The sequence below is a fragment of the Apis cerana genome, linkage group LG8 (assembly GCF_029169275.1).
Source record: "Apis cerana isolate GH-2021 linkage group LG8, AcerK_1.0, whole genome shotgun sequence".
NCBI classification, from domain to species: Eukaryota; Metazoa; Arthropoda; class Insecta; order Hymenoptera; family Apidae; genus Apis; species Apis cerana.
The window spans coordinates 3,968,670-3,987,257 of record NC_083859.1 but is presented as its reverse complement, the minus strand read 5'-3'; the positions used below and the strand labels follow the sequence as shown (position 1 = coordinate 3,987,257).

Below are 18,588 nucleotides of genomic sequence, written 5' to 3'. Positions count from 1 at the left end.
GATTAGCTCATATTAAAAAATGGAATTTGTAGATAAGAAATGAATATTTCAAAACAGTTATCTTCGCGGATTTATCAAAAAATCGGATTAATCGAATATTTATTATTTATTTTATTTTACAAAGGAAAGCAATATCGTTGATTTGAATTCTATTTCTATTCTTCTACTTTTAATTATTTTATATCGTAATTTCTTATTTATTGCTTCCAAAATTCGATATTAAAAAATTTTATTTCCCGATCAAAAATTCCGAGAAACTTCAAAAAATCAAAATAAGTTAAGCTGTTTATTAAAATTAAATTATCTTTCCTTTCTTTTCTTCGATATTGCTTAAAGAATAAGCATTCATTCGTTATTAAATTCAATTTCATCTTCCAAATTTCTGATTTAATATAACAATTCTCGAGATATGGCCAAGGTAAACATAGAAATGACGTTCTTCGTCATTGTCTCGCCCCTTCTTATCTCACTCGCCGTTGAGTTTTCACGGGAAAAACATTCAAACATATTTCGACGAGATTTCCAATGAAATCGCGTGACACGAGAACAATGAGAGAGAAACGATCTGAAAGGTTTAAAAGAATCGACGAGAAATAGACGTTTAGATAAAATTTACGAATCAGATGTAAAAAATAAATGAGTTAATTCCTCGCGAGATTACATTTAAAGGGCTTGGTTTATTTTTAAATAATTTGAATAAATAATCTGTATTTAATTTAATAAAAACAATTAATTTTAAAATGGAAGAAATTCTTCTGAGAATAATCCTCAAGAGTCTCCATCTTCTTTTCGTTTTAATCGGTCGTTATTTACACAAAACAAGGCTCAAAGAGAGGCTTAATTCGTTTCATTAAGACACTTGGTTAACGTTAACGAGCCATTGTAATCTTTCTTCCTCGAAATACATTCCTGAAATATATCGATGAAATAACGAGTTCTCGTTCTTTTTTATTTCTCTTTTCTTAATTAGCAAGATAATTAGTTGTAAAATTTTGGCTCAAATTAGAGGAAAAGTATTTTTATTTTACTTTATTTTATTTTTTTTTATCGAAAGAAGAAAGACTTGATAATATTGGTACGATTTTATTGAGTACATAAATTTTTTGATTCCTTATTTACATGTGTGTAGTGATTGGTCATATTAGGTCTATTTCACGAACAAAAGTGAAAACGAGGTTATTATTTGGTATGAAATTATTCCTTAATTAACCATTGGATTGGAAATTTTGATTAAAAGGTAAAAAAAATTTCTTAATTTTGAAAGCTTTTACGATTTTTAATCTTAACGTCTTCGATTTAAAAATTCAAAACCTCGATTGTTCGTATTTGTTCATAAATAATAATTCAAAGATATACGTAATTTCGAACGCGTTTAACAAAAATTAGAAAAATTTTCACCATTATTAATATTATATATCGAGACACGATATATACTCCAATCCCTACGATAGATGTGGCACAGTTTTATGAAACTTAAATATTTGTTGATAATTACAATATTATTGGAGAGATTATAAACGATTTTTATTTATTTTTTTATTTTCTTCTTTCTTCTAAATCTATAATTACAAAATTGTGAAAATTACAAATTTCGATGTTTCAAACTCTTCTAACATCTAATAATCATTAAACCAAGTGTAATTAAGTACAATTCTTCTAACTATAAAGTCTTCAATCGATTCGTCGAACGGTCGTGTTTAATTTTCTCTCTGACATTTCTGACAATTTCAATTTTTCTTTTTTTTAATTTTTTTAACAATATTTTGAATATTTCAACGAACACTCGTCCACATATCTCGACAATTCCTCCATTTCTTTTTCTTTCTTGGCACACCATTCTATTTCGAAGCACCTCTTTAATTAAATAAAACGTATCGCGAATATATGTTTACAAAAAATTATAAAAAATTCCATCAATATGTATAAATACTCGTACAAATTGATCTTGCGCGAGTTCAAAATTAACACATTTCACACGTGGATGACTCTTGGAATCGATGTATTAACCCCTCGTATATTCCTCTTCCTATTTTACAAATTTCAAAACGAAGCTCAAAACTTAAGTTCCTCCACGCTACCCTTCGAAATTGTTTAAAAATTCCACGATTGAATAAGTTTGATTCGATTTAATCCTAAGCTCGATTATAAATATCGTGCGACGAAAGGAAAAAAAGGGTTCATCTCCGTCCAAATAAAATATTTTCCCCTCCCGACCCTGTTTCCACCTGTTTTCTCCCCCCCATTTTATACGCGATTCACAAGAAGAAGCGTTAGAAGTGATGCTTCTCGTACTCCTCGTAACTATTGTAATACGCCGGGGATATGTACTTGGCCACGGGGATGGGTTTCGGTGGGTGAATGGCCGGGCCGACTTTTTTAACCACCGCGTTGAAACCGTTGTGGTCATCGGCCGTGTACTCGACGATTCTCACGCTTCCGTCGGGCTCGTTGACGCTGTACGAACCGTGAACCACGTCCCCGTCGCGGACCTCGTGCTGGGTCTTCACGTCCCCTGTGTGAGGATCGTGGACGCCATAGTTGAACATGTACTTGGGATGGGCCTGTAACGGAAACAGAGATATTCAATTTTATCGAAGGATTAATTCTTAGCCTGGCATTTTACAATGCTTTCTGTTGCGCGCATAGAAGTTGAGATAAGAGATATTTATTGTTGTACGCACTTCGACGCGAGAAATGGGAATTTCGCAACGAATCTTCCGTGCGGGGGAGCTCAGATCTCGAACGAGAAAGTATGACGGAAACGGCGGTGGCAATGAGAGATACATGGCGGAAGGTGTTCGTATGCCAAGCGTACGTGCTTTCCACAGCGAAGAATTTCAATTAACGTAAAGCGTCACACCTTGTGAAGCGATTTACGATGCGACACGCGATTCCAAATGCGAATCGTCGATAATTTAATATCTTATCTCGTGGGTGACAAGTTTTTCGCTCCGATTCGATCACGGATCGGAAGTTGGAGAGAGGATTATTTTAATACTTTTTCTTTTTGAAAATGTAAGTTCATTCATTTTGAAGTTTTCTTTTTATTTGAGAAGAAATAGAAGAAGTTTTTATAATTGGGAAGAATATTCTGGAGAAATAAATAATTCATGAGCGTTATCGGGAAAAGAATACGTACAATTAAAGATACTTAATTAACTCCGACTCGTTCCATACAAAGAAGGAATAAAATTTCTTACGCGATAAATATTTATTCACATATTGTCGCGTTATCACACGAGCTTCATCGATGATAAGATTAACAAATTCGTGCTTGAATCGATCGATAATTAATTAATTTAGTATCACGTTCTGTTTAATTTTCCGATAAAAATTATCAAAAAAAGGGGGCGAAAGAATAGAAAGAAATTCGAGGCGAATTTTCATCGAGAAAGTTTTAAGCCAGAGGACAAAATAACGAAATTAATAAGAAGAGTAAGATAAAAATTATAATTATGAGTAATTAGAAAAATCAAAGGACAGATACGAGTAATGACGATAACATGGTAATAGCTTACGTAGTAATCGTGACCGTGATGATCCGCGTGATGATCGTATCCGTGAGATCCATGATCGAGAGTGGCTGTAACGTGAACAGGCGAAGCGGAAACCGCGTGTACCGGAACTGCCACTGTGGGTAACACGGCGTGTCCCTCGTATTGGGATGGGTATCCTTCGAGGCCCTCGTAATCCGTGTAAGAGATCCCGTGCCCCCCGTTATACCCGCTTAACACCACCGCGTGGCTCACTGCAATCGTCGCGCACAAGTGGCATAACAGGCTCTGAAACTGTAATTGCGCGTTGATCGTTTAATTTAGCGATCTTTTTCGTAACTTTTCGCCCAGATGAACGAATTTTAAATCTCTTTATCGGAGAATTGTTAAATTCGTTGATTGAGAAATTCGGAAAGGCTTCTGAGAAATTTTCGAACGACTCGAAAAATTGGAAAGTCGGTTGGAGATCGATAATTCGTTATAAAGCAGATTTATAATTCGTTGGAAATTCTTCCCACGAACGGTGAATGTATCAGAGAGCTCGTTGAACGAGGAGGATTATGGGGAACAATGTAAGCGTTTGCAATAAGGATCGTTATGGAAACGATGATGCGTTTAAATCGTTGTTAGGTCGTTTCTCGTCGGGTTTAGTTGCGAGGATAAAACACGTGAACTACGTGGTTGAATAATAATAAATTTTTCGATGATCTGAAATCACGAGTATCTGCACGATCGACCCGGATGAATCGATTCGGATGGTCAGTTAGGATAATATAATATTCGTAGTATAAATTATTGAATTGTTGAATTAATCTTTTGGAAAAAAAAAACTTGCAGAATAGTGTTAAAGTATTAATAAATTAATTAAAGTAGAAGAAAATTGAATTAAAAGTTTGGTTACATAATCTCCTTTTTTAGAAACTCGTACTTTGTTCAATTTTATTAAAATTTAAATATAAAAAACTTGCTATCGAGTTATCTAAATTTAAGTTTAAGTCCATTCCTTTTTTTTTTTGATTGAGAAAGAATATCAATGAAATTCTTCCAAATTGTAACCGAAATTCCAATTCTTAAAAAAATCACGACTCTAAAAAACTTTACGTGTAAATCGAAAAAAGAAATTCCAAAATTAGAAAATCAATCGATCGAAGAGAGAGATCACTTTGATGATAAATGAACAAATTGAGAGATAAATTGAGTCAAACTCGAACATTTCAACGATTTAGAATTATTAGATTAAAGTCTTATTGTGCAACAATTCAAAAACACAATTCTATTTTGTCCTCACTCGATTGATCCGCGTCGAAACAAAAAAATGCAACATCAAAAGTGGGCGGTCGTGGAAGGATTTTTCGATGGGCAGTAAGTTGGTCGTACTTGGTAAACTTGGAAAGTCATCGCGTGAAAGTGTCTCGTGTTTCATCTTTCGTGCCGCTTCACGGGCTCTTCTCTCCCCAAGAAAAGTGTCCTTTTTCACTTTCGCGGCGCCGACCTTGCTCCGTAAATTAATACGAATCCGCGGAAGTGGGAACGTTTTTACTTCCGCGTGGATCACAGACCGCAAAAACGAACGTATCGTCTGTCCACGGCAAAGGAAAGAAGTTGATGGCTCTTGATACCGCGGTCGATAGATCGTTCTCGGGGTCATCGTTCCATGGAAACGCTTTGCCCTGAGTGTAATTTTGAAATTCGTATCTTTCTACTAGCCACAATTTTTCTAAATTTTCCTCGAAAGAAGATCGAGAATTTTTAAAAATTTGAATTCTTACGAATGGAGGAAGAATTGTATCAGTGAACGACACAATTTTAAAAATCTGATAAACGAATTTTGAATTTTAAAATGATACGAATCATCGACGAGCCATTACCTGCAACAACCCTATCCCTCAACCTCCTCATCCCATCGAACGAACCTCTTCCACTTACTTACTCGACCAAATCTATTATTTATTTCTCTCTCATAATCTGTATCGAACAAAACTATTGCATAAAATTTTACCAAGATACAAAAGAAAAAGAAACTCGCACTGCCTGTTTATCTGAGAAAAATATTCCGATAGAAGATAATGCGCCCGCGCACTCGATTTCCGGTTCGTTCGTACCTTCGACATGTTGCAAGTCGGTCTACGTATTCTCCCGTGTGTGTCGTATGCGAAAACTCAGCGCGATACTCACTGATATCCGTTATTCCAAGACGATGCCCTTATATCTATCTCCCACCCGTCTCATCGAGTCGTCGTTCCGGGCAAAAGCCCTCGTCCTCCCCCTACTCCCTCCCCACACGCCGCCCCCACCTGCACGGAAAACGCTCGTCCTCCCCATCGAAGGTGAAGAGAGGAACGCGTGCCGGCGAAAGGACGAGGAGAGCTCTGTTCGTCTCTCTCTCTCTCGCTTCCGGTCGGCCGCGAGGACCTCGCGAATGGGGGGATATCCAACTCGGTGGATTTTTTGACTGCGTGCCTCGTACGTGATACATCTCTCGTCGCTGTTTAACCAGGTTTTTCTTGGATTTTCTCGAAAAGAGACGATTTCTGAAAGGATTAAGGATATCGTTTGAATAAATAAATTTCTGAGCGGGTTGAGGATTATTCGAGGGTATGGATTCTATTTTTAAATGGTGAAGGAAGAAGAGATTAATTTGGCAAGGAAACGAGCGCGTTGAAAGAGCGAGGCGTGGCGTCCCTTCAACTACGTTGCGTTAGAAAGTGTCGTAATATATTTAAGCGGAACAAAGCTCGCTGGTGTAGCTCCCAGATAATGGGGAATAAGTGGGTATATTGTGCCATGGGATCGCAAAACATTCTAAATAATTCACCGTTCGCTAATCACCCTTTATACCGTGTCTTTACTCATGCAATTGCAAATCTTTTCTTTTCTTCTTCGATTTGCTCAGCTCGACGAAATGGAAATCTCGTGGAAATCATGGAGGATCTTTCGCCAATAGAGGGATCAAGAATTTTAAAAATTCTCTTGGACGCGATCGTGTACGATCTAAACGAATATTGTATTCTTGGCGGGGAAGGAGCGGTCCTTGGCTAGGTCGCAAGTGATGCAACACAGACGCGTGTCCAGAGACAGAGCTCGTTTGTCTACACGAACGAATAGCACTGTTCCCTCCGTGCCCATTAAGCGGCACGGCTCCGTAATCGCGGAAATCGTGCGTGGACGTTATGCAAAGCGACGATTTCGCTCGTTTATTGCCATCGAAAATGTCGGTCAAGAGCGAAGGATGCGGGGAAAAGCATCCACGTTTCCAGCTATCGAGAAAAAAGAGAAATTTCTTCCTGTCCTTTTTTTTTTACGAGCACAGTATTCTCGTTCGATGAATATATGAAGAAAAGTTAAAGAAAAGTTTTTCTGTAATATATTCGTCGAATAATGGCATCCAAACGCGATTTTTCGTAACGTTGCTCGAAGAGTAACCCGATTTCGTTATCAATTTTCCGTAAAAGAAAGATTCATCAAATTTTTAAACGTCTGTTAGAGATGATATTACTATAATTTTTTTTAGTACTTCATGCTTGGGATTAAAAAAAGAAAGAGAAGTATAAATTATCTATATAAAAAAGTAGATATGAGAAATTAAATTAACTTTGTATTGTGGATATATATTATATTAAAAATATTTGATAAAATTGATCAAGGTTCTTTGCATCCTTCTCGTGAAATTGGCGTAAAGATTCCACCCTCGCGTTCAAATGATTGGGATGAATCATGGATAATTCGAAAAAAGAAAGAAAGAAAGAAAAAAGAAGGAGCCTACGACAATGAGAGGATATGATGACTGGAGACCTCTGACCGAATTATGAAACAATTTTAACGAATGTAAATTTCCGTAGAAAAATTTGGAATTTTAATTTTTTTTCTTTTTAATCATTAAATCCGGAATTTCAATTTTTAATTTAAATTCTTGAGCGGAATATTTTCAAACGTGATTTTAAATTTTTTACTTTTGTACTTTCACAATTTAAAATGAACGAAAGTGTCGAATTTTAATTACGTTAGAATCTCAAATCTTTTAAACTTTGCATTTTCAAGCTTCGAAATTGATTTCGAAATTCTGTAACTCTCTGAATCACATTTTAAATTATACTCTCTCCTGACAAAAGAACGATATTCCACCTCCAAAAAAAGGAACAATAATAATAATAAAAAATAAGTGGATATGTTTCTTACACAATTTATTCGAATTTCTAAACAAACCACGCTTACATAAAGTTCTAGTTTTTTCACAACTGTATATTTGAAAAGAAGAGAAAAGGAAAAAAATATATATATAGAGTCAACGGATTCGATGAAAATACGCTCACATTTTTATTTATTAGATAACAGAATCTCGGTTGCCAAACGTTCGAGATCCATTAGATTCATAATTCTTCAAAGATTCGATTTCTCTTTCTTTTTTCTTCGCTAAAATGGAATGGGAAGAACGTTATACAGAGCCAGTTAAAGTAGATAATGTCCATGGTCGGGCCGCGTGAAAGGGTCATTAAAGTGGAGTACGTGTTACTGAGTGCCATTCTATGAACGATGAATCCGAAAAGGTATTCTTTTAACGCCTTTTGTAATCATAAACTCCGCGACAAACACGCGTTTCTTCACTCTTGGAAGGATGTCCATTCAACGCACGATTCTCTAATCTTTGTTTTAAAAATGGGATCCAAACTTTCGAAAATCCATTATTCGATAATTAAATAATTAAATAAACAGGAGGTGTCGTATAATAATTTTTGGCATTTAAAAAAAAAGTAATTAAAACGCAATTAAAATAAAATAGTCGGATCGTTCAAATTTTTTCTTCTTCTTTTGGGTTGAATAAATTCAAGTTGTTCCTTTCCTTTTTTTTTATTCACTAAACTTTCAATTTTACATTTCGAATATATTACGTTATTGTGTTAATTGTATTCTAGAAGACAAACCGTCCAGTATTCAATTAAATCCGTCTGAGTGGAAAGACACGTTCGTATAATCTCAATTAAAAGATGAAATTTCATAATTATTCACAGGATCGATTTCAACAATTTTTTTAATAAAAGAATCAACTTGCGATTAAATTTTACATTATCTTCTTCGAATAAATAATCTATCGAATATGAGGTTAGATTTCCACGGTAAGCGCGGTAAATTCAAATTCAAATCTAAAACGTATCGATCCGAGGGAAGATATTCATCACGAATGGCATTAAAATTCCCCGTTCAATATCGTCAAAGCAAAAGTTGTTCTATTATTTGTCACGCAACGTGCAGCAGTCGAAGAGAAGTGAAAGCATGTTACATGTGTTTCCTTTCTTCCGATTCAAAAGGGGAGTCTCTCGATCGTCCCGTCTCGAAGCTGGAAGAGGCCCAGAACCCGTCCCGCCATGTCTGTTACGATTCTAACAGCCGTGAAACCGTGAAAGGTTGGCTCGTGACCGTAATTCCGATGCGGCAGCTAATGCCCCGCCACGCTGTTTAATTTAAACAACAACGTATTTAATGTATGGCGGGCGAATTCGAAACGTATGGCAGGAAAAAGATCGTGCGCTCCCACGACTCGATCGTAACCGCTTTTCGCGGCCAATTTCCGGCTTTGCAACGATTTCTGGGACGATATCCACGCTTCCTATAAAAAACTTTTCTTCCTGTTTCTTTTTTCTTTCTGATATTCACTGATAGGTGAGACTTGACTCTTATCATTTCTTACCTTCTGATAACGTATTATCGGTCATTGAGGGTTTTGTTTTTTTTATAAATAAATAGCAAAGCATTGGATATGCAAATAATCTCAATAAATGTTAACTATTTTATCAAATATCTCTTCTTCTTTCAGAATATTATACATCGAAAAAAAAGAAAAGGAAAGCGTTTCGAGTCTCAACATTTTCTGTCGAATCGTTAAAATAAGTACTATTTCTAAATACTTAATTATACAAATATGTATAATCTTTTAAACTTCATTGCACGAGTATCACTTTTCACAAAAAAATTTATTACCAATTAAAAGAAAATTCTCGTTTTTCTCAATTCTTAACGATGAAAATTTTCGTTGCAACGAATAATTAAGATAAAGAGGAGTAGTCATCGTATATTAATACTTTATCTTATCTATTATGGATCGCATATTTGTCTTTGCGAGCCAAAGGTTCTCCTTCATTGCTTCCTCTTCTTTGCTCTCCTCCTGTCGCTGTTCCGTCAATTGGATACAGCCGCGATTACGCAACTCATTGTTTACGAACGGCATTTCAATACAATCGTGTGAGAACGAATCGTTGGGAAGAAAATGTCTTGGAGTATCCTTGGCACACCCCGATTCATCCATTTACCAGAAGCTAAGCCTTGCTACTTATCGAAACCCGCAATGAAATTGAATCGCTGTCACAAACTCCTTCCATCTTTCGTTCATTTTTCGAATTAAAAAAATTCAGATAAATCGATCGATTAAGATGAAATTCGATCAAAACTCATAAAATTATGCTTATATTTTGAAAATCAAGTATAGATCATACGGATGAAAGATTCGTTTCTTAAATTTATTACACCTTGATAGTTTGATTTTTCATCATGGAAAACAATTCTGCTCCAACTGCACCACAGATGCGTTCAATAAATAAATTGGAAATCCGTTAAACATATTTTGGAAGAAGAATAAGATATTAAATGATAAAAGTGAAATCGAAGAAGAAGCTTGCACAAGATAAAAAGATATTTAAATATCCATTCAAATACGATCTTCATTTTGCGAAATACGGTGATAAACGATAAAGAGGAGGAAAGAGAAGTTTGTTCGACGAGCATCGGATGCGTTTTGTCATTCTGGAACAGTAGAACGATGGAACGGAACATTGGAATGGTTAACACGGCCACGTTTCGATTTCATGCCGCGTGTTCCGGGGCGAACGAGAGTGAAACTTGTTCGGTTGAATAACCGTGTCGTAACTTAGGAGGAAGCTGCCTTTTCTCTCTCTCTCTTTTTTTCTTTTCAACACTCGTTGGAGAATCAAGAATTAAGGAAGAATCATCCTTTTTTTGGAATTTTTGAAGCGAGAAGTTTCGATATTTCTGCACCATCTTTCGAAAAAAAAATTTCAAAACGGTTACGCACAGTTCACACCTAATTAAGAGGTAATTGAAAGGTTACGCGGGCGGATGGCGAAAGAGGGGCGTAGAGTTATGCAAATAAAAGACTGGAAGATTGGATCTGGAAACAGGTGGCTCGATAACTCCATTTTGCAACGCCTAAAATTTACCGTCTTTATAATTTTATAAGCAAGCTATGAGCTTCTCGCAACTTCCGGACGATTCATAAATTTGAAGATATGATAATTTTAAGAAAGGAAATCGACGAATTTTACGCTCGTGAATGTCGCTTTCCTTTTTTCTCTTCTCCCCCCCTTCTTTTTCCTTCTCTTTTCGTACTTATCGTGCAATATCGTCTTAACAATAGGATATTATTCCTTGTCGTGATTCGCGATTAAGGCGGATGAAGAAATTTCAGTCAATGACTCACAAAACAATCATCCGTTCAGATTCGTATCTTCAATTCTATATAACATGCGGATGGAACATTTTTCGAAATTACTATTAATCTAATTTGAATATTTTGTTACGTCTTAACTTGGGAAAAAAATAATCATCAATCTGGTTAACTCGATACTTATAACAGCATATTTGGAATGAATTAATAAAATTCGCTCACTATCAAGCAGCAGGATGGAAAATCCTGCTGAACCCCCTCGCGAATTTTCATCCGCGGAAGCAGAATCGTGTTTCTAGAGATTCGAGATAACCGGGTATAATGAGGGGAGATAGCGGACGATTGCAAAGTCTTGTCTCAACAAACGTGGGAACAGGAACGTGTAAACACATGGACCACCATATACCGGCTCACTGTTCGTTCCATTTTTTTCCCCTCCTCTCTGCCTCTCCTTTCGCGGTCCCATCGTGGCTCGACAACGCCCGAATCGAACGAGTTGTGCTTGCACAACGGAATGGAATAAGTTAACGTCGTGCTTCGTGAGGGTGTCGAATCGAACCAGGTTCAAAGAGATTATGCATGTATTTTGATTGAAATTATTACGTTACATGCGTTTTAAATTTTTCGTTTCGAAGAGGAGGGATCGTTTTTCCTGGAATTTCGAAGAATTCGATTTAACTTTTCAAGATTTTAAGGAGAGAGAGAGAAAGAAAAAGAAAGAAAGTTTGAAGTTTATTATTGCTGAAAAGAATATTTGACGCATTTAACAAGAATAGTGTATAGCGTGGATAGCGTACCAGTTCCATTTCCTATCGACTCCATTATTCTTCTCCGCCATTAATTTGGCGGTGAAGGCGCCAGAGGATTGCGAAGGCGTTGAAATTGGAGTTGATGAGAGACACAATGCTGCCATCTATGAAAAATTTGCTCAAAAACACCGTCTTAAAATAATTTCTCCAAATTCACCTTATAATCTCTTACAATTCCTAAATGGAAAGATAGAAAAACGAAAATATATATTACTTATCTACAACCTTTTATCCATTACAATTCGAATTCCAAAAAGTACTCACTATAAATCGTGGCACGACATAGCATTCGACTGTGCAACGAGTTTCGAGTTTCGCACAAGAGGCGAGGAGACTCGACGAAATTCGAGTGGGAAACTGGGGATCCAACGAGGTCAGATCGCGTGGTGATCCTGTGTGATCCTTCCCAGAAAACGCCACACCCTTCCACTTTACGAATCGCGCACGATTCACGCTCCACGCTCGCAAGGACGCTCCTCCTTCTTTTTTTCTTCCTTTCCACGAGCTCACGTGAATCACCGTTTTATCTTTTCGCACACACGCGCCCTCCAAGTGGGAATCGAATTTTCGGATTTTACGACCGAACGATTTAAAGATATAACGCCTAGCGTTAAATTAATTCAAATTATATCGATAATATTGATCGAGACTGTACTATGTCCGTCTATAGAAAGAGGGAGAGGACGCTTCTTTTCGTTCTTGTTCTTCTTCTTGCAAGAAACAATAACTACGAACGGAAGAAAAACACGGTAAATGTGGTTCAATGTCGATCGTAGGAAGGTAATAATGTAATTGTAACGCGTGTGAACGTGACGATTCTTCTGCTCCCACTTCATTAGGAATGCATCCACTGTGTTTACACGCATATATGAAAAATTCCTTGAAACAATCAACATACGATAAATTCGTTTCGATTTCGTTGAAAGTAATCTTCAATCGGGATGAAATAAAAATTACGTGCAATTTAATTATTCATTAATTGATCACTTTAATGAGAAATTTGTATTTGGAAAATTTCCCCTATGTTATCTCGTGTTGATAAATTGGATCTCCAGATTTTTGTTGAAATTTCATTGGATAGAAGAATCGTTAAATAAAATTTTGAAGAAAATTGAACGAAATAGAAAAATGTGAGATGAAATTCAAGAGAGAATGATCATTCTATTTCTACAAATAGCAGCTAATAAAAAAACTTGAGAAAGGAAACAGGATTTATCGTTGAATTTAATCAAGCCTGTTTGCACAAGATGATAAAACGATCATTGTAAAATCAGTGATCGATCAAATCAAATCAATCCTCTGTATATCGAGTTCATGCTCAAAGGGACGCCATTATTGAATCTATTCCATTTTATAACCAAATTCACCTATTAATCCTGAATCAATTAATTCTAAATTATCACAAATTCCATTCAAAATTTTGCTTGCAATTAAACTCATCCATTCTTCAATTCCCAATAATCTATATCAACTATATTTTACCATATTATTCATTAATAAAGTATAAATATAGGAGGGAAGACAGGAGAAATTTTTTCATCAAATGCAAGCAAAAATTAATTGCATATCGTAAGCCAAAACCACGGGCAGCCAACTTTTCATTAACAACATAATAATAATAATACCCTTCCGAATCGTTAATCATTCTCCTGGGTTAACAGTCCGTTATTAATAAATTACCTTGGTCCATACTTGGTTCTTGACCGCTTGTTCAACATTGTACGAATATATATATATCCAGGTGTAGTATCACGTTCCCTGACCAAGGGAAAGTGGCGGAAAGGTGAGGTTGCGTGTGCACGAAGATGAGATATCGAACGGCGCATGAATGGAGAGAAAGAATAGAGATAGGGGATGGAAGAGAAGGAAAGTGATTTTCAAGGGAACGAAAGATAAGAGGAAAATTACGAAACATTCTCCCCCGCATTCGCTCGAATCTGAAACTACTTCTGTATCATATCGAAAGTAGCAACTAGCTACTTATTTAATTTCATTCAGAATCCTTTAATTCGTTGGAATATCGAGAGAAATTTAAAACTTTCCGTTCCGCTTTCGATTCGACGCAATTAACATTTTCATTTTCGAAAAAAGAAAGAAAGAAAGAAAGAAAGAAACAATAAGGAGGGGGAAGTGGAAGAATAAATTAATATATGCGCATTCGCATGCTCTTTAACCGTGACGCGGTCAAGCGAAGATATTAGCATGATAAAAGCAGAAAGCAGAGGAGGAGGGGAGGAGGTTGGTAGGCAGCGAGGCGGATGCGTTTCATGCGTGTTTACCGTGTACGCATTGCGTACAATGTTTGACCGTATCGCGACTCTATGCGATCCGTTCCCTTGGTGATTGCAGCGTTTGTGGCAATATGGGGACGTCAAGGAAGTGATCGGGCCCCTCCGCGTGGTGCACCGCTACGTGAACATGGTGGAACAGACGGCCGAATATTACAACGAGACCACGCAGAGAACCGAGACGGTGAGATTTTTGACACATTTTTCTGCGAATGATTGATCTAACTCTCGCAACTTTTTAATGATATTTAATTGTTGTTAATGGTAATTGTTTAGTTTAGCATTTTTAGATAAGAACCATGGGATTTGATTGATTTATTGGCCATTGAAATTCTGGTTCTTTTTTTTTTCTCTCAATTTTTGTATTATATATATATATATTTGTGAAAGTCATCGAAGTGGTATAAAGATACAAAGTGTATAAATTATGTCGATTATAATAATGGATAACGGGTTTTTAAATGGAATCGTCAATTTTTCACGGCCAAATACGATTGAATTTTAAATATAAATATAGCAGAGCGTTGAATCTTTCATGCTTTTATTCGTAAAACGCAAAAAGAGATTTCTTGGAAGGAAAATTTCACATATTTATGAAATATTCACGAATTATGGGGATAGGTACGTGGGTGTGAACCAGCTATGGGATACAGTTTCGCGGCTGGAACGATCGACGGGCCGGGTTCGTTCTCGTTTCGACAAGGAACAACCAGTGCGAATCCTATGTGGAACGTGGTTAGAAACTTATTAGCAACTCCCACGAACGAGGATATCAAGTGTCATGGGGCCAAACCGATTCTACTCGCCACTGGACACGTAAGTTCATCCATATTAATCGTGAATAATGAAATACCTGTTGGAACATGTTTAAATTATACCTTTTTTCATGATTTATCCCAACTATTAACAGACACTGCATTAAATACAATTTATCATACATTTTTAAAGTTGATCAAATGTTTTCCATCAAATTCTATTATACGTTTCTATTTCTATATGTTCAATCTTTCCTCCTTGTTCTAAATTCACAATTATCCCCCATCGATATTTCCACTTTTGATGACCCTTCCATGAATAATAAAATACTTGTTGGAAGATGTTTAAATTATATCTTTTTTTTTCATGATTTATCTTCTCATAATTAAATTAAGTAATTAATCATTTAATACTTTCCAATTAGACACTTTTTTAAATACAATTTATCATACATTCTTAAAGTTGATCAAATGTTTCCCATCAAATTCTATTTCTATATGTTCAATCCCTCTTCTAATCTTTCCTCCTTGTTCTAAATTCACAATTATCCCCCATCGATATTTCCACTTTTGATGAGCCTTCCATGAATAATAAAATACTTGTTGGAAGATGTTTAAATTATATCTTTTTTTTTCATGATTTATCTTCTCATAATTAAATTAAGTAATTAATCATTTAATACTTTCCAATTAGACACTTTTTTAAATACAATTTATCATACATTCTTAAAGTTGATCAAATGTTTCCCATCAAATTCTATTTCTATATGTTCAATCCCTCTTCTAATCTTTCCTCCTTGTTCTAAATCCACAATTATCCCCCATCGATTTTTCCACTTTTGATGAGCCTTCCATGAATAATAAAATACTTGTTGGAAGATGTTTAAATTGATCTAACTCTCCAATACAATTTATCATACATTCTTAAAGTTGATCAAATGTTTCCCATCAAATTCTATTATACGTTTCTATTTCTATATGTTCAATCTTTCCTCCTTGTTCTAAATCCACAATTATCCCCCATCGATTTTTCCACTTTTGGACAGATGAGCCTTCCATACGAGTGGCAGCCGAAAATCGTGGCTACGCAGGTGGCGCTGATCGGGAACGTTGTCATCGCCGGTGTGCCGGGAGAATTCACAACAATGTCCGGAAGAAGATTGCGAGAGGCTATCAAAACGGTCATGAACGATGCGTCCGACGACGAAACCTCCGTTATAGTCGCAGGCCTCTGCAATACTTACAGCGATTACGTCACTACACCGGAGGAATACCAAGTAATATCGTAGATCATCCTTAGATCGTTTAGAACGATCTTTCATCTTCTTTGTTGCACCGATATTACTAAAATCTGTTTGAATTATTGCTTCGAAAAAAAAAGAGCTACGTTTTATATAAAGAATTTATATAAAGGAGAGTGGTGTAAAGTGATTATAACGTGTTTCGTCTCTCGAAATTTTCCAGATCCAAAGATACGAAGGTGCATCAACGATATTCGGCCCCCACACACTGACCATTTACTTGAAACAATACCAAGAACTGGTAACAGCTGCCATTCTCGTGAGTATACGAAAGAAAGTTTCTCCTTTTTTATTATTGCGAAAAAATAAAGTCGATTGTGAAAAAAAGATAAAAGATAAAGGTAATAACAATACGTTCGATCAGAAAAAGGACGTAGAGAGTGGTCCAACGCCTGTGGATCTGAGAAAGAAGACTCTCGTTTCTTTCGTAACACCTGTTCTCTACGACACTCCAATATGGGGAAAGAATTTCGGGGACTGCATCAAACAACCTCAAAAATTGGCCAGGCCGGGCGATATCGTCACTGCGGTATTTGTGAGTATTTTAATCAATTAATGAGTATTTCGAAAAATTAATTGTTGGCAGAAGAGGATGACCGTGACCCAGTTAGATGTAACGAATCATGATGGCTACTCAGACATTTATTACATTAACGTTGCGTTAAATTCTGTAACGAAATTTGAACAAAGTGTGCGAATACCATTTTCAAAATGATGTCGTCAGTCGTTCGCGATCCATTTAACTGGAATGTGTTTCGCTCCTAATAAACGCAAATCTGGCGGAAATACAACATGATTTAACACGAATAACCACGAATTCAGCTCTAATAAACTTTAATTTCCCGAATGAAATTTCTTTCGAACTCTCTATTTCGTCAAATTAAAGATTGATCAGATAAATCTTTCAATCTTTATTATTTCAAAAATGGGAAAAAAGAATTTTATATTTTCGTAAATTGGATCTTGTCTTCAACAGGTTTCTGGTCACCCACGCAACAATCTGATGACCGAAAGCTCGTTTCTGACGATTGAGAGGTTGGGCGTCGATGAGGTGTGGTTGCCAGTCGCCACTGATGCCAATTGGGAGACAAAGTACGCACGTTTCAAATTCGACGAATTTAAAAATTTATAAATGAAATTTTTATTGCAGAACGACACAAAGATAAATAGAATAAAATTCTTATACATCATAACTTTAATTCCTCGACTCGATACCTTTAAAAAAAAAAAATTCCAATTTCTCTGAATAAAATTTAAAATTATCATATCGTGTATATTTACAATATTTATAATATAAACAGAGAGCAACGATAAAATAAGCGAGATGTCAAAAAATTTTCTATCGCGAAAAGAAACGGAAAGGGGGGGAATAAGGGTATCGATCGGCTAACAATATCAGGTCAACCATCAGACAGACAAATAATAACGATATTTTCCCTCCGTTTGGTTCATGTCGATATAGGTTCGAGTGGCAAAGGATGTCGATGGTTCTCGGCTCGAGTCAAGTAACCATTACGTGGCAGGTCCCGGAGGATATCAAAGCTGGTGAATATCGTATTAGGCACAACGGTTACTATCGTTACATCCTTGGTGGCATCTTCCCTTACTACGGTGTGTCCAACCATTTTCAGGTAAATTGAAAACAGTTGATATTGGAAATCTGCTCCTCCTTTTTCCAATTGTTTTGGCAAACGTGTTTTGACTTGAATACGAAACCGTTTGTTCCAGGATATTTTAATACTTTTTATTTTCAGATTCTTTTTTTTTCCTTTTAAACTTGAAGTTTGTTCATTTCTTAATCAAAAGCATAAATTTTAAATTAAATTAATTTCTTTTTCGAGGATTCGCAATAATGGATTTAAAGAGTTGATATAAAATTTGATATGATAAAGTGAATTAAGGCTAAACTTTAAATTCAACTTTTATCTCAAGTTTAAGTTTCGTTTCATTTTTTTTTTTTTCAAGATAAAACGATATCCTTGAAAACGAGCATTACAATGAAATATAAAAATAACATTTCCATCTATATTTTCCAGATTTTTAACAATTCCAACGATTCTATCTAACGTTTCGAAATTTATGAATTTCATTTCAGGTTCTAAGCACCGAGTCGAGCTGTTGTAAGCGGCATTATTATGAATAACTAAATAATGGCCACCTTTTATCTTTGTCGAATGTAATGCTTACGCTTAATTCACGACTGAATCCAGCCAATAATTCAGTAATAATAGCCATAGCACGAAAGTATCTCGTACACTTTCCTCATCTTGTACAGTGTTGTATTATAATAACATATTGACGTGTGATCTCCTTAATATATAGCTACATGTATCGATAGGATTTTAATTAAGTTTAATTAAGATTGAATGAACGAATAATCATGCGTTATTATCTAAGTCAATTGTCCATCGTGATAACGCGAATAAAAGGATAATTTATTCAAATATACGTGTACATTTATTTATTATAAATTATATGTATGATACGA

General features: G+C 35.7%; 2 protein-coding genes across 13 annotated transcripts in view; one reads left to right on the top strand and one right to left on the bottom strand.

Moving 5' to 3' along the window:
- Window positions 1-18,544, top strand: part of LOC107995285 (neutral ceramidase) — a 99,422-nt gene extending 80,878 nt beyond the window's left edge. For all 10 annotated transcript variants that reach the window (XM_062078171.1, XM_028665509.2, XM_017052678.3 and 7 more), the window contains exons 8-15: window positions 14,106-14,228; window positions 14,666-14,860; window positions 15,846-16,076; window positions 16,264-16,359; window positions 16,465-16,635; window positions 17,077-17,192; window positions 17,563-17,731; window positions 18,196-18,544. In XM_062078171.1, coding sequence (XP_061934155.1) covers window positions 14,106-14,228; window positions 14,666-14,860; window positions 15,846-16,076; window positions 16,264-16,359; window positions 16,465-16,635; window positions 17,077-17,192; window positions 17,563-17,731; window positions 18,196-18,243 — 1,149 coding nt within the window. In that variant the 3' untranslated portion in view covers window positions 18,244-18,544. The remainder of the gene's footprint in view (window positions 1-14,105; window positions 14,229-14,665; window positions 14,861-15,845; window positions 16,077-16,263; window positions 16,360-16,464; window positions 16,636-17,076; window positions 17,193-17,562; window positions 17,732-18,195) is intronic.
- LOC107995288 (cuticle protein 19-like) lies at window positions 1,068-12,197 on the bottom strand. 3 transcript variants are annotated; one of them, XM_062078179.1, is made up of 4 exons: window positions 12,021-12,197; window positions 11,745-11,933; window positions 3,519-3,788; window positions 1,068-2,561 (listed from the first exon to the last, which is right to left on the bottom strand). In XM_062078179.1, the coding sequence occupies exons 2-4, from the start codon at window positions 11,751-11,753 to the stop codon at window positions 2,271-2,273; spliced, it is 570 nt and encodes a 189-aa protein (XP_061934163.1). In that variant the 5' UTR covers window positions 11,754-11,933; window positions 12,021-12,197; the 3' UTR covers window positions 1,068-2,270. The 3 variants fall into 3 exon arrangements, with proteins under 3 accessions (XP_061934163.1, XP_061934162.1, XP_016908177.1); XM_062078178.1 differs by having other exon boundaries at window positions 11,745-12,197; XM_017052688.3 differs by lacking the exons at window positions 11,745-11,933; window positions 12,021-12,197 and adding an exon at window positions 5,597-11,150.
- Window positions 18,545-18,588: the final 44 nt, after the last annotated feature.